Below are 14,693 nucleotides of genomic sequence, written 5' to 3'. Positions count from 1 at the left end.
CTTACGACTGCATATTCTTGTTGGTATTTTAATGCTGGTATATACCTTAACAGTAATGTATTTTTTGTCTATGCTTGTAATTAAGAAGTGTAGATAAAAACATGTTATTTTATATAGAGAGAGTGTCTTGCTTATGCTTTACCTGATTAAAAATAAGATGCCACTTAACCTTCTCGGTATTTCTTTTTATCTGTAGGTTGAGTTAACAGTAATTCATGTTTTTCCAAGTTGCTCTGAATGGTTCTATCAGAGTTCATTTGTAATGTTTTGTAATTGAAAGCTTTCCTGATTTGACTCTTCAAATACGCTGTGAGTGTGCTTAGAACTTTCCATCTCAGCATCTGCTTGCTGACACCATTACAATGACAAGGAAAATAGCTCCTTAAAGCTGTTTTTCAAAAAAGTCAGTAGCATAGTCCTTTCGTCCTTCTAAATACGTATGAAGTGTTAGTGGAAAAGCATTTTTCTAAACCTGCAGTCCCTTTAGTATTCTTTGCTGATAATTTTAAAAGACCAAACTGCAACTACAAAGGAGGGGAAGGAAGGAAAAAGAAACCCTATTCCTGCTGAGTGTTACTTAGGAAGCAGTGCATTTGGGAAAATATTCTTGTTCTTATGCATCTTAAGAACTGCAGTGGTCATAACTCAGAAGAAAACATTTCAGAAAAGAAGTACTGAAGAATAGGAGGGTTGTGATTATATTTTATGTACATATGTGCATACATACAGAGTATGTGGCTTTTGGAATAGTAGCCTAGTAGTTTCCTAGCCTTGTGCTGTCAGGACACTTGGCTAAGGGAGGGAGCATAATGGACTGGTTCTTTATAAGTCTGGTACTGCTTTTTCTCATAAGGAATTTTCTCATAATAGAAATGCTGAATTTAATGAGATTATGAGCTAAGTAATGCAGTGTTTGAGATCTGCATAACATATGATGACCTTGGAGGCAATTTGCTACTCTGCAGGTGATGTGTAGTTGAGTGAAAATGTCTTGATGCACAGGAGCAGTCAGAAAAGCAACCAGTAGATAATCCAAAACACTGTTCCAGCCACGGATATATATCTGTGACTGTAAGAAATGTTTGAAAAACTTTTATCTGAAATTCATTCTGATGGTTGCATTTAAAATATTAATGTTTAATCTCTGATTTTTTTATGTAGGTTTAACTGATACGAATCACTGCTTGAAAAACTTCAAGTACAAAATTATCAAAAGACTTAAAAATGCCACCCCGACCATCATCTGGTGAACTATGGGGCATCCACTTGATGCCCCCGAGGATCCTTGTGGAGTGTCTTCTCCCAAACGGAATGATAGTGACTCTAGAATGCCTCCGTGAGGCTACATTACTAACTATCAAACATGAACTTTTTAAAGAAGCAAGAAAATACCCTCTCTATCAGCTCCTTCAAGATGAATCTTCTTACATTTTTGTAAGTGTTACTCAAGAAGCAGAAAGAGAAGAATTTTTTGATGAAACACGGAGACTTTGTGACCTGCGGCTATTTCAACCTTTCCTAAAAGTCATTGAACCAGTAGGTAACAGAGAAGAAAAGATCCTTAATAGAGAAATAGGTGAGATTATCTGTATTTAAACATAGCTAATCTGCTTAACTGGTTTCTCCTCTTCAAAATAGAAAACAAGAATCGATGTGCTGTATTTGTTACGTTTTGCTTGTATCTGTTAAAGATTACATTTCAGAGTTGTTGCATCAAGTGTCCCAACATGTTGATTATAGTTAAGCCAATATTTGTAAACTATTCTTTATTTCATTCACATGTCTAATGATATATATACAGTTGTATATGGGTTAGTAGTGCATGTTTTTTGCTAGTTGCCAGTTAGCAGGATTTCATATTAGTACAGAGCAAAGCCTTATTGTACTTGTTTTATTTGGGAAGCAAATCTTGATTTGTTTGGAATTTTACAGAACAGTGATAACTAAGGGAAGGTGCAAGAGGATTTAATTGCAAATATTTAACTACATTGGCAGTAGTACAGTTCTTAATACTGTTTTGTCTTGCTTAGATGCAAAATCTGAGAAACAAGGTGTTTTTCTTCCCCCCCCTCCCTTTCAGACAGAGCATTAGTAGGTGTGGGAAGGATCATGACAAAAACACCTGAGCACATTGTTTTGAATCATCTCTGGGGAAGACCATAACTTTTCCATTATCCAGGAGGCACAGGAAAACCAGCATGTGTTTTGGTATCTAGGTTAAGTATCTACATTCAGCTAGTGCAAGGATACTGTCTTCCTCTTAGTTTCTAACAGGTGTATGCTGCAGTGGTAGAGACTTACCAACTGGAAGTACTTGTTCTAAGGTGCTCCTAATTGTTAAATTATCTAATTGTTGTAAATGCATCATGGGTAGACTTCTGTTTTGTGAAACGTAGCCTCGTCAGGACTTGGGGAGAGTAGTGGTTACCTAACTATGCGTAGAGATAAAATGGAAAGTTTTCAAATTTCAGCATTCATGCACAAATCATTCATTATGAACATAATCTAATGAAAATAAATGGAGTTAGATTTGAGACTGAAGATTCGAGAGGAATATGCAAATCTTTGCCCAAGAGTCCAGTATTTCCTAGGCTGCTATGGGAGCTCACAAAAAATGTGAAGACCTGTCATTGAGTTGTAAGCAAAGCTGATGATGGCTCTAATAGTTGTCAGTGATCCTGTCAGAGTTTTACAGAAAGTCAGGCACAACAGCTCTTGTGGTCTACTCAGAAAACTTTATTTGCTGACTTCAAAGAAGTTGATTACTGATTCTTTTCTCCCTGAGGGTTATTAGCAGTGAAAGTGGTAATTTAAGGTTTGCAGGATTTTCAGTGAAAATGTATCAGGGTTCTAACCTTTTCTGTGATTACTGCTTTGTTCTTGAATGACATAAAAATAATTTGTATATGAAGTGGAAGCCAGTGGTTAACACAAATATTTTAGGTTGTATTTTGCTTTAAATGTGCTTTCTTCAGGCAGTGGTAGAAGGAGTCTTTAGTTTAATTTAGTTATCTGTTGTAATTATTTTTCCATGCTTTTGCAACACTGTAGGTTTTGCTATTGGCATGCCCATTTGTGAGTTTGACATGGTTAAGGATCCTGAAGTACAAGATTTCAGAAGAAATATTCTTAATGTTTGTAAAGAAGCAGTAGATCTTCGAGATGCCAATGCTCCGCACAGTAGAGCATTATATGTCTGTCCTCCAAATGTAGAGTCTTCACCTGAGCTACCCAAACACATATACAATAAACTAGATAAAGGTAAGATAAATATTTACTGTAGAGACGATATTTTTCTGTGATTGAAATCAAAAAACACAACTGGTGACTTAAGCAAATCACTGATTTATGTAGTATATCTGATATACTGCAGCAGTATCATAACCCTGAGTTATTCAGAAAAATTTGCTTAATAGAAGGTAGGTTCAAAAGGCCAGCAGCAAAATTTTAAAATTACTTTTTGCTATTCTAGTAATTTCATGGAACAGTTACTGCTGTTTTATTGAAGGCTGAATATTAGAAATGGAGGTTGGTGGCCCTGCCTGTAGCAATGGGGTTGGCGCTTGATGGTCCCTGAGGTCCCTTCCAATCCAAGCCATTTTATGATTCTGTGATTCTATGAATAATCAGGAGTATTTGATGTATAACATTCTTAATCTCAAGGCATAAAAGTTTGAATTCACACTTGAATCATAAATAAGCTTAGGGCATCTAGTTCCTTGCAGAAGTTATCATCCTCTGTTGGATTGAGCTATGAATCTTGTTTTTGTCATCTTGTAGTAGTAACTATGTGGCTCTGTTTCTTTAGGGTGTGAAGAGGTGATGCTTGAGTTGAAAATGGTAGGCCTAACGTTTCATATTTGTTCTAGGGCAAATAATAGTAGTGATATGGGTAATAGTTTCACCTAACAATGATAAGCAGAAGTACACCTTAAAAATCAATCATGACTGTGTGCCTGAGCAAGTTATTGCTGAAGCAATTAGGAAGAAAACACGAAGTATGTTGCTGTCATCTGAACAACTGAAGCTCTGCGTGTTGGAGTACCAGGGCAAGTATATTTTGAAAGTGTGCGGCTGTGATGAATACTTGCTAGAAAAATATCCTCTGAGCCAGTATAAGGTGAGTAACATAATGAATTTATTTTGAAGTACACTGAAGAAATCCTAATATGTGTGGGAGAAAAGTGATCAGTCTCATTATATATAATATGTATACATATATTATATATAGTCAAAAACAAAGAAAGTAAAAATCTATTTCTTTAGGGTAATTGGCTTATACATATCTGACTCAAGCGTGTATTTGTTGCTGTATGTGCTTCAGTACGTGGCCAGGGAAGGTAATTTAAAGTAGAATTTACGTCACTCATTCAACTTTTTAAAAATGCAGTAGAAGTTTCGCGCTAACGTGAGCAATAAATCAGTGGTAGGTTCTCTGAGAAGTATTCTACATTTCTGATGGCAAGAGATGAATAACATTTGAATGGGGGCTGATGCAATGCAAAAAGAAACTAGATCGGATGTTGAGTTATGAGGCAACCATTACTTCTGTGAATCTTCTCCCTCCCTGCTTTAGGGGTTGGGGAAAAAAAAAATAAGCAAGCTTTCTTGGCTTACTGTTAATTACATCAGTAAACTTCTTGATCTTATGAAAGGGGAGTGGTAAACTTCCAGTACTGTATTTATCAGGTAAATCTTCCTTGTTGCTACCCATCCTTCAGTGTCTTTGTTCTCTTACTGTTGTACCTAGCAGAACTGGCAGAAGAGCCTCAGAGCAGTCCTTTCTGAAGTAGACAACAATGTTACCCTGTATATTTCCTCACAGACTGCTGTTGCTATCTCTCTCTGAGAAACCTACTGTTGTAATAACAGCTCCCATTCCTCTATCTAAAATGGCTGACAGTCTGCTCTTCAGAGCTGTGGAGGAGATAAGGAGGATGGGGGATCCTGAATACTGGGAAAAGGAACTTAATATTATGCAAGCTGGGGAAGAAGGCAGGCATATGTGACTAATTTTGTACAGTCATGAGATCAAATGCTAGACCTATTTGATCTAGTGTGGCTTCTTCAGAAGTATCTGGTATGCCTTTCTGTGCCACGGAAGAGATTACTAATTACAGTCCAGAGCTGACCCTATCTTAACACTTTGTAGTACTGTTGCCAGATGAAATACTTTCAGCAGTCACTCCTGAGCAGACACAATACAGGCTTGAGAGTTGCAAGAGTAGTGTTGAGGTAAAGCTGAAAAGTGTCTGAACCAAAAATGAACAGTTCTGCTTTTTTAACTGTGTCTAGGAGTGTTAGAGGCACATGTGCTAGGCTGGTACAGTAGATTATAACAGCAGTACGCAAGGCAGAAGATGGCTGACCTGCTTCTGGGAACATCCCTAATGTGGAACCGTTCTCTGCACTGTGCCCGAGCTTAAGAGCCCTACAAGACACTTGTTTTTCTGTCAGCTCTGTTCTGTGTCTGCAGTTCAGCCTTCAACTGTTGTAGACATTGTTCATTACCTCCAAAATCTGTTTGAAGTACGTGCCATTCTACCCAATTTTGTATTTAAACTGTTGAATGTTGCAACAAAAAAACACTGAAGGATTTATGTAAAGGAACAGACCTGAGCTCTTGAAGTATGCTTTTATTTTTGTTATTCTGAATAGTTTTAGGTACTGATTACCAAGAGCATGCGCTTAGAAAATATACTGAATTTTGGTTTTGTTTTCTTACAGTATATAAGAAGTTGTATAATGCTTGGTCGCATGCCCAATCTGATGCTGATGGCTAAAGAAAGTCTATATACCCAGCTGCCACTGGATACCTTTACAATGCCATCTTACTCCAGGCGTATCTCTACAGCTACACCCTACATGAATGGAGAAGCTACAGCCAAATCGCTCTGGACTATAAACAGTGCTCTCAGAATAAGAATCCTCTGTGCAACCTATGTAAATGTGAACATTAGGGACATTGACAAGGTAAGGCAAATGCTGTATAGCGTTATATGTAGTTTTCAACACAAATGGTTTCCCTCTTTTCCATAATTACATTAGAAAAGAGGTGTTATTTCTAATATTAGAAGATTAGACCACTTTGTTACTGACATTTAAGCTCTCTATTTTGAAAAAGAGAGCCATGTTCTAAAATCTACAAGTTTTTGTATATTTCTGAAAAATGCATGAATCATGGTATACAGCTAAAGGAGCGGTCTAGTTTATTTCAGCTGAGTTCATAATAGATGTGCTATCTTCCCCATTTTAAACTATGAACATATTCAAGAGTATTGTACAGTAAGTGAGAATACGTCTGATGAGAAGATGCTGAATAGCATGCTGCTATCTTTGTTCTTAGAAGAGGAGGTATGGGAAGATCAGTGAGAAAAGGCATGTGCAGCTTAATCCTGCTGAAGTCATATGGCAAGTCTCTACCTCACCCAGAATTTATTTGGTCTTTTTTCTTTCTGTGGTTTGGCTTATAAAGAATTCGTCATTCCAATTTGTTTTTAGAAGTTCCTTTCAAGTTCATTAGTGTATTTTTAAGAAGTACTTCTACAACAGTAGTGAGGAAAAAGATCAAAACCTTTTTTTTTTTTTTTTTCCCCCATAAGAGTATACTTACGTACTTGAAGAGCATGAATAAATTTGGGTTGAGGAGTGGTGGTGAAACTGTTTTTGTTTGTTGGGGTGAAGTATTGATGGATGTTTTCTTTAATATAAATGAGAAAGCAAGGTATTGTAATCATATTGTATGTTGATAGGAATGAAAACTTTGTTTATAGTGGAGTTTCAAAAATAGTACTGATATTAACATTACTTTCAGATCTACGTTAGAACAGGTATCTACCATGGAGGAGAACCTTTATGTGACAATGTGAATACTCAGAGGGTACCTTGTTCTAATCCCAGGTAAGATACTAGAAATACTATAGAGAACCTGACTTTTGGGGCATTATGAATTACAGTATTGAAGAAGTAAAGGCACTGCTTAGCATTATTCAGGTATATCTCATTGCTGGCAATACTTTAGCTGAAGAACATTTTTACATATCCCTGCATTTATAAATATAATTTAATTCATTCAAGTACAAGTATTTTGTTCTGCAATGTTACGTATATTGTTATAGTCCATGTACTGACCAGGTTGTTTTACATAAACATTCGTGATTGCCCCTGAAACTCCTATGTAATTACTCTTTAGTACCATGAAATCAACATAGCTCTGGGCAGTCGAGCTCTGTTTTTTACTTTAGATCTATAGCTAGTGTCCTAGTTGCAGGTTCAGGTTCCAACATCAGCAAGAGGCAGTGTGATGTAATGCAATCCACAGATTTGTTCCAGTGTGGTTGCAGAGCATGTGCTAAAGCAGAAGCACTGATGGGAATATTTGGTAATGTGAAAGTGACTGCCAGGTCTGGGCTGATTGTTTCCAGAAGATTTGACCTGCTGTGAATTTTATCTTTAAAAAAAAAAAAAAAAAAAAAAAAAAAAAAAATCCCGTGGACTTTAAAGTGCTATAGTGTGCAAAAAGAAGCTTTATGTGAGCACGTATAAGCATACAGAGAACAAATATTTAAAAGAGATTGAATTTTTGCCTGTAACTCTGAATAAGGAGGTGTGAAATGTTAGCATCTGCTAGGATTAGGTGTGATATGTGTGTTCAAAAATAAGTTCTGACTTGCACTTTCTGTCTGCCTTCACATCTTTAGAGGTTTCAGAGTGTTTTCTGTAAGTATGATTAGGTATTAACGTTAGAGGGCATAATGATACATGCAGGTTTTTAGAAAAAATAGCTTAATCCTCCTGCTGATCCCACAGATGGTTAAACTTTTTGTTCAAGCACAGCTGTTTTTGAGGAGAATGTTATGGGAAGGATGGTGAAGGACATGGTTGGAAAATATGGATATTGTCACACACAGATATGTAATATATGAAATTAACACGTAAGAAAAAATTAATGATGTCCTTGGAAGCTGCTGCTGCTTCCAACTGAGAAAATAACTGTATTTAGCAGTTCAAAAGCACAGTTGTGCATGTTGAGAGGGAAGTCCTTCTTTAAGAAGTTCATGAACATATATTCCTCTAGAACTGATCTCTGATCTTATTACTATGATAAATAGAGTGAAATCTGAGTTATTTCAACAGTCTTATCATAGAACTACAGAACCAAGAGCAGAAGGAAAGCACTAGTTTTATTATTTATGGTTCAAACTACTTCATAATGATGGAGGGATTATATGGTAATGAAGTAGGAGAAACAGTGACTATGTACAAGGCTCTGGAGTGCTTAAGGAATAAGTGCAGTGACAAAATGCTTATTTCCTTCTGTGGAGTACTGCTTTGCTAACACATTACAAGCCTGAGGGGTAGCAAACCTGTCATTATGTAAAAAGGATTTGAGGAAACCTTTACTTTCACAACTAAATGAGACTACATTCCAATTAGTGATACAACAGGCAGTCATTTAAAGCAGTGACATGTTTCAGTCTGCTGTGATTTTGCAGTTCCCTGCATTTTGACTGTTAATTGCTTCCTATTGCGTTTATTTACTATTTAAAAGCAACATAGTTAATACAGTAAGTAGAATTAAACAAGCATTTGGAAAGTGTCCAATCGCTGCTAGCAATTCTGGTTTTCCTTTCTTTATGCAGCTATAGCAGTGTTGTTTTTTATCACTGTTGCTGAGGAATCTCATCCATATATTCAACAATTCTCCTCAAATTTAGGAAAAGGGTTTGCAATATGTAATTTTCTTGCTTAGCTCTGTAAATTGCAGTTATAAAACATCTTTCGACAGTCAATTTCTAATTATACCAAGCATAATATATTAGCAAAAATAAAATTCTTATTCTGTTTAGTGTCTATTGTGCACAAGAAAAATGTGGCCAGACACTAGAAATATTGGATTTCTGTTACATTTTATCTTATTTGTTTTTTACTTTTGGAAATTAACAGTATTATTTTTAGGGATATACATTGTTTTTAGTATAACAGTTGATTGCATGCAGTTGTCTAACACAGTCTCTTTTAACCCGGTTTTAATCTGCTTTTTAAATGTTGCAGATGGAATGAATGGCTGTTGTATGACATGTACATTCCTGATCTTCCACGTGCTGCTCGGCTCTGCCTTTCTATCTGTTCTGTTAAAGGCCGGAAGGGTGCTAAAGAGGTAAAGTGCTTCATAGCTTTAATAAACTAACAAGCAGGGGTTACTCAAGTAAAATTTGGGAAGATACTTGGCAATTGCTGTTCTGGTAATTAGTGTCAATGTAATGTTTAATTTGAATCTGATTAAAATAGGGATTTTTTTCTTATGTATCGTTCATTTGTCAGTATTATTTTAAGCCACAAAAAGAAGCTTGCTCATTCAACACTAAGTCATATCAGTTCTGTGTTGCTGGCCGGAAGAATCAGTGGTAGTCTTCTGAGGTCTGAGTGCATAAGAAGAAAATGTAACTTCTGTAACTTTCATTCTGCTAATCTGGAAATGTAACAAGTTGCTCTTAGATAAGAATGTTATTTCTTGTGACTCACAATCAGAGATTTGATGTCAGAGATAATTCCAGTGGTTCCACAACAATGGAGTGGTGTGCTAGATATGTGACTTATCAGAGAAAAGTGGGCCTAAACAAGTCTTGCCAAAAGAAACACAAAGCAATTTCTGATATAATGATACTTCTTTAATTGTTTGCTCACTGCCAGCTTCAATTGCCCAAGCGAAGTGGTATTCATAAGAGAAGGTTATGTATTTCACTGTTTTCTGAAATCCAGTTTCTGTTTCTGTCCTTCCCCATCCTAAACTGCTTGAAGTAGCAAAGGAGTCCACTCAAAGCATGCTTTTTATTGTTAATGTAATTTTATCTTTTTTACTTGACCTGCTGGTTTCCTATCAGCTAGAGTTTAAAGGTAGGGAAAGCAGCCTGCTGTTTATTTTATGATAGATCAGAATTCCTTGGTTTTGATAACGTTTCTCTACTGCACAGATGGAAATAAGAAATGTTCAGTTGGAAGGGACCTAGTAAGTACTTAAAGCTGTGGTGAATCTCTATTATTATTTTAATTTTTTGTTTAAATATATATCTCATAATTAAAAGTTGAAACTGAAAAACTATCTTTTAACCTCTTTAAGGAGCACTGTCCATTGGCTTGGGGAAATATAAACATGTTTGACTACACAGACACTCTTGTATCTGGGAAAATGGCTTTGAATCTTTGGGCAGTACCCCATGGACTGGAGGATTTGTTGAATCCTATTGGTGTTACTGGATCAAATCCGAATAAGGTAAGTATGTGCACGTGAACTGCCTCCTCAGGAATGTATATTCAAAATATGCTATATTCTAGTTAGTGAAATTCAACAGAAGAAGTAATCTAAATTCCTTTTACATAGGAAACTCCATGTTTAGAGCTGGAATTTGATTGGTTTAGCAATCCTGTGAAGTTTCCAGATATGACAGTGATTGAAGAGCATGCCAATTGGACAATCTCACGTGAACTGGGCTTTAACTACAGCTATGCGGGATTGGTAAGAAGAATTTGCTTTCCAAGAACAGCTACTAAAATATCAAAGTATTTGCTGCCTTTTTTTCTCAGTATGCTAGTGATAGATTAGATTAATCTATTACTGACCTGCACTTAGAAGAGAAACTATCTTACCATGCTAACTGTAAGCATGTTTTTGACATATTTAAATTGATTCAGGTGTCTGAACTACTCAGTTTAACTTCTGAGAAGTTGTGATTTTCATTCATTGATCCTGTTTTCTTTATTGCAATTTCATTTTTTGTAGGCTCATCTGCAGAAAATTCTTTTATTACTTATCCTTTCCCAATTCTTAAATGTTCGGTAGGTTTGAACTGTACTGTGATTGTTCCCTTTAAATTTACGATATCTTCAGGTTTGAGGCCCAGGCTTTCTATATTCAAGTATTGTGTGTTTTTATGGCTGTTCTTAATACTCCCTTCAGTTAGGAGTTTTCAAATATTAAATCTAATTTACTGTCCCACAACTCTAAAATTTCAAGTTTCTGATATTGACTGCAACAGGGTAAATTCATTTTTTGTCTTGGTTTGACTTAAACTATGATCTTTCTGACCCATTATGCAAGTACATTTTATACTTTTGTGACTTTCTCTTACAATTTAGGGTAACTCAAAATCAAGATGCATGTGTACGATTAATTGCTTGCTCTGTACCATCAATTTGATCTTATATCAAGTGCTGGGGTGCTTGTAAAGTCATTTATCCATTCACTTCCTACTAGAGTAGTCTTGAATCCCTCTTTTTTTTTTTTTTGTCCTATCCATGTGTTTCAGAGTGCTATTACATGAGCGTGTTGGTGCACTGAGATGCCAACTATCACAGTGCTAGCAGGTAAAGGTGCTAAAAGCTCTGAAGTAATAGCATTAGATGGAAGCTTGAAGGTAGGAATATTTTTGTCCTGTGTGACAGGACTGAACACATCAGGAGAACACGAATATATAGAATTGAGTCTGTAGTGTGCCATGTTGCATAATCTTACAACTGTTTCTGTATTTGCTTGTATTCTTAGAAATAATACACTTAAGAGGTGCCTTGATCCCTTGTCTGAAAAACTTCAGATTGTTCCTTTCTTCGGTTTCTATTTGGAGTTTATTTGCTATTGTTCCTGGTTTTGCTGGCTAGTTATTGAGGTTTTGGTGGTTTTTTTTTTAGGCTAGATGCATTGGAAAGACTTTATAGAAAAGCCAGGCAGATGCCTCTTTTCCAAAGTACTAGTTCAGTCAGCTGAAAATCACCATCAACAAAACTTGCTGATAAAGCCCAGCTCATTCTTGCCTTGTATATTTTTAGTGGAAATCGGAGAAAAACGTAGAACAGGAGATTATTACTGTGTGTTTTTTCTCTCTGTTCTTGAAGTGTTCTATAATTTAGGTATTTTGAACATTAATAGAATTGGTGTTTGTTTTTTTTTTGTCGAAGTCACTATTGCACAGAGGTCAAAATGAGTTAATTTTAATAACTGTTCAATCTGCATATAATTTTTGGAAAAGCTTCATCTTAAGTGTCAAACTTGTTTGTTACAGTTGTATTATATATAAAAACCGTAATGTGGTCTAAGATTTTTTTTGCCATGTAGTTGATTCTGTCATGGAGACTTTAGAGATTGCATCATTTCAAATGCAAAAAACATATCATATGAAGTAGGAAATGAGAGATGTAGAAGGAAAACTGAACTTGACTCATAAGTTATGAAATATTAAAGGTATAGTATCAATATCTGTCATTGGCCTTAGCTGGTTCTAGTAGAAAGTCTTAATACATGCTGAAATGAATTTTAGCTAGTTCTGCTCTTTAAGGAGTATTTTACACTAGTTCTGGCTAATATTTTCTGGTCATTCTGTTATGTAAGCTTTCCTACAGTGTTCTACCTTTTACTTACCTAGCCTCACCCTCCAGTACTCTGCTTTTTCAATTCTGATTCTTTCAGCCCATTCAACAGTTCTTAGAAATCTCAAAACTGGAGACAGAAGTGACCTGTTTCATTTTGTGCCATGCTAGGCTGCTGTTGTTCATCACATGCCAACTACTATTTCTCCACAAAGCTGACTGGTGAAATGTACTTCTTGTCCCAGCAGTGAATAAAAGCAGTTATAGAAATCAAAGGCCTAGTCTTCAATTTCTCTATTTTAAACTTGTAAGTCCTTGCTTATAGTAGAAGGAAACAACAAAGTGGTATTGTGTCGTATAAATGTTCCTGCGCTGTAAAAGTACTTCTACGTTATATGACTGTACAATGAGGAGGGTTTATGGACCACTTTCTCTCTGCAGAGTAACAGAATAGCTAGAGACAATGAATTAAGAGAAAGTGACAAGGAGCAACTGCGAGCCATATGTACACGGGATCCTTTGTCTGAAATCACTGAGCAAGAGAAGGACTTTCTCTGGAGCCACAGGTACTGAGGAAAAACAAAAGCAAATGCACAAAACAAAAATGACATGTTGTACAAACAACCTTCATTCTCTTTTTCAGACACTATTGTGTAAATACCCCGGAAATTCTGCCCAAATTACTTCTGTCTGTTAAATGGAATTCTAGAGATGAAGTGGCTCAGGTAACAAACAAACGTCACTGAAGAAGTTTTAAGTTCTGAAGAAGCTTTAAAATCTGGATTTTTTTGTAAAATAACATAAGTTGTTCTTATGAAAACAGATAATTTGAGTTGCCACTGTAACTAGCTGGTCATTTTGTATTTGTTTTATGCAATCCATTTGCCTATTCCAGGAAAGGTCTTGTGTTCTCATTCTTAAGTTCAATCTGAGTCTTAGCTTTTTTCTGGTGGCATTACTTGAACCCTTGTTATGTTACTGATTATTGTTTCAATGTGAGATTTTGTTTTTATTCTTTTAGAGTGGATAAAATAAGTCAACTGGCACTAATACCAAATTATTTTTTAGAAGGGAATGACAAGTAAACAGTTTATATTCAGCAGCAGCTTGTGTGGTTATACTTTCTATTGGGTGTGTATTACAACGTCTTCCTCCTCAGTGTGAATGTGTAATGTACTTGGACTTCATTGTCCACAGATGTACTGTTTGGTGAAAGATTGGCCTCCAATCAAGCCAGAGCAAGCAATGGAGCTTTTGGATTGTAATTATCCAGATCCAATGGTGCGAGCCTTTGCAGTTCGGTGTCTAGAGAAGTACTTAACAGATGACAAACTGTCTCAGTACTTAATCCAGCTAGTACAGGTATATAACATTCTTGATTCCTTATGTACATTTGATAATTATGCAAGCTTAAAATACAAGAAAAGTTAAGACGTGAAAAAGATAAGAATCCTGTCTTCAATGCAAATTACGTTAGGAGGAGCTCTGAAAGATGAAATATGGTTACTTTTCTGTTGTGCTCTGGTTTCTGGTGTTGGTATGAAATGTCAGAATTCTGCAGAGATGCAGAACTGTTCTACCAACTGGAACAGGCAACTGTTTCAGCTGTCTTGCATATGGTGACACACAAACAGAAGCATCTTTTTTAAAATGTTAAGCATGCTGAAGCTAAAATATTTGATAACAGTATGGGAAGCATCAGATGGTAAGTTTTTGAAATAAAAGCAGTCTGCACTCTGTTAGCAGATATTCTTTAAATGCTAATGTGCGTATTAAAATACCACGGTCAGGCAGTCTACGAAATTTTTATATCAAACTTGAATTGTGTTCTATTTAACTGTCTTAATCTATATGCTGTTCACCAACAATAACCGCAGCTGATTTTCTTGCAAATTTTCTTTGTCTTTAACCAGGTTCTGAAATATGAGCAGTACTTAGATAATCAACTCGTGAGATTTTTACTCAAGAAGGCACTGACCAATCAACGGATAGGACACTTCTTCTTTTGGCATTTAAAGTAAGCTTAATAATATCATGAATAGTAGTGATGAGATTCCTACAAGCTTAAAAGAAAAGTTCCATATGCTACATACTCTTCTTTTGGAAAATATTACCACTTGACAAATAAAAAGCAAACTTTATTTTAAGAGTTTGAATGCATAGTTTGATAACAGAATACATTCCTTGCAGTTTTTAAAGCAAATTAGTAATAGATGAATCTTTACATCATCTGCTTCATTTTGATTCTTTCCTCTAATAGCAGTTACTCTAAAAGCATGGGAGTCTAAGACTGCTGGAAGCTTCCTGTATTATTAGCTGCTTACAACTTTTGA

At 35.8% G+C, this 14,693-nt stretch overlaps 1 protein-coding gene across 4 annotated transcripts in view; it reads left to right on the top strand.

Moving 5' to 3' along the window:
• PIK3CA (phosphatidylinositol-4,5-bisphosphate 3-kinase catalytic subunit alpha) overlaps positions 1-14,693 on the top strand; it is a 40,660-nt gene that overhangs the window by 13,335 nt on the left and 12,632 nt on the right. For all 4 annotated transcript variants that reach the window (XM_085232937.1, XM_085232934.1, XM_085232936.1 and 1 more), the window contains 12 exons: positions 1,162-1,576; positions 3,052-3,261; positions 3,870-4,120; positions 5,728-5,973; positions 6,815-6,900; positions 9,055-9,160; positions 10,121-10,273; positions 10,382-10,516; positions 12,802-12,926; positions 13,004-13,085; positions 13,558-13,722; positions 14,274-14,377. In XM_085232937.1, the coding sequence (XP_085089063.1) occupies positions 1,225-1,576; positions 3,052-3,261; positions 3,870-4,120; positions 5,728-5,973; positions 6,815-6,900; positions 9,055-9,160; positions 10,121-10,273; positions 10,382-10,516; positions 12,802-12,926; positions 13,004-13,085; positions 13,558-13,722; positions 14,274-14,377 (2,015 nt within the window). In that variant the 5' untranslated portion in view covers positions 1,162-1,224. The remainder of the gene's footprint in view (positions 1-1,161; positions 1,577-3,051; positions 3,262-3,869; positions 4,121-5,727; positions 5,974-6,814; positions 6,901-9,054; positions 9,161-10,120; positions 10,274-10,381; positions 10,517-12,801; positions 12,927-13,003; positions 13,086-13,557; positions 13,723-14,273; positions 14,378-14,693) is intronic.

This window comes from Meleagris gallopavo, chromosome 11 (genome assembly GCF_905368555.1).
Source record: "Meleagris gallopavo chromosome 11, MGAL_WU_HG_1.1, whole genome shotgun sequence".
NCBI classification, from domain to species: domain Eukaryota; kingdom Metazoa; phylum Chordata; class Aves; order Galliformes; family Phasianidae; genus Meleagris; species Meleagris gallopavo.
This window is presented reverse-complemented; position numbering and strand designations above follow the sequence as displayed.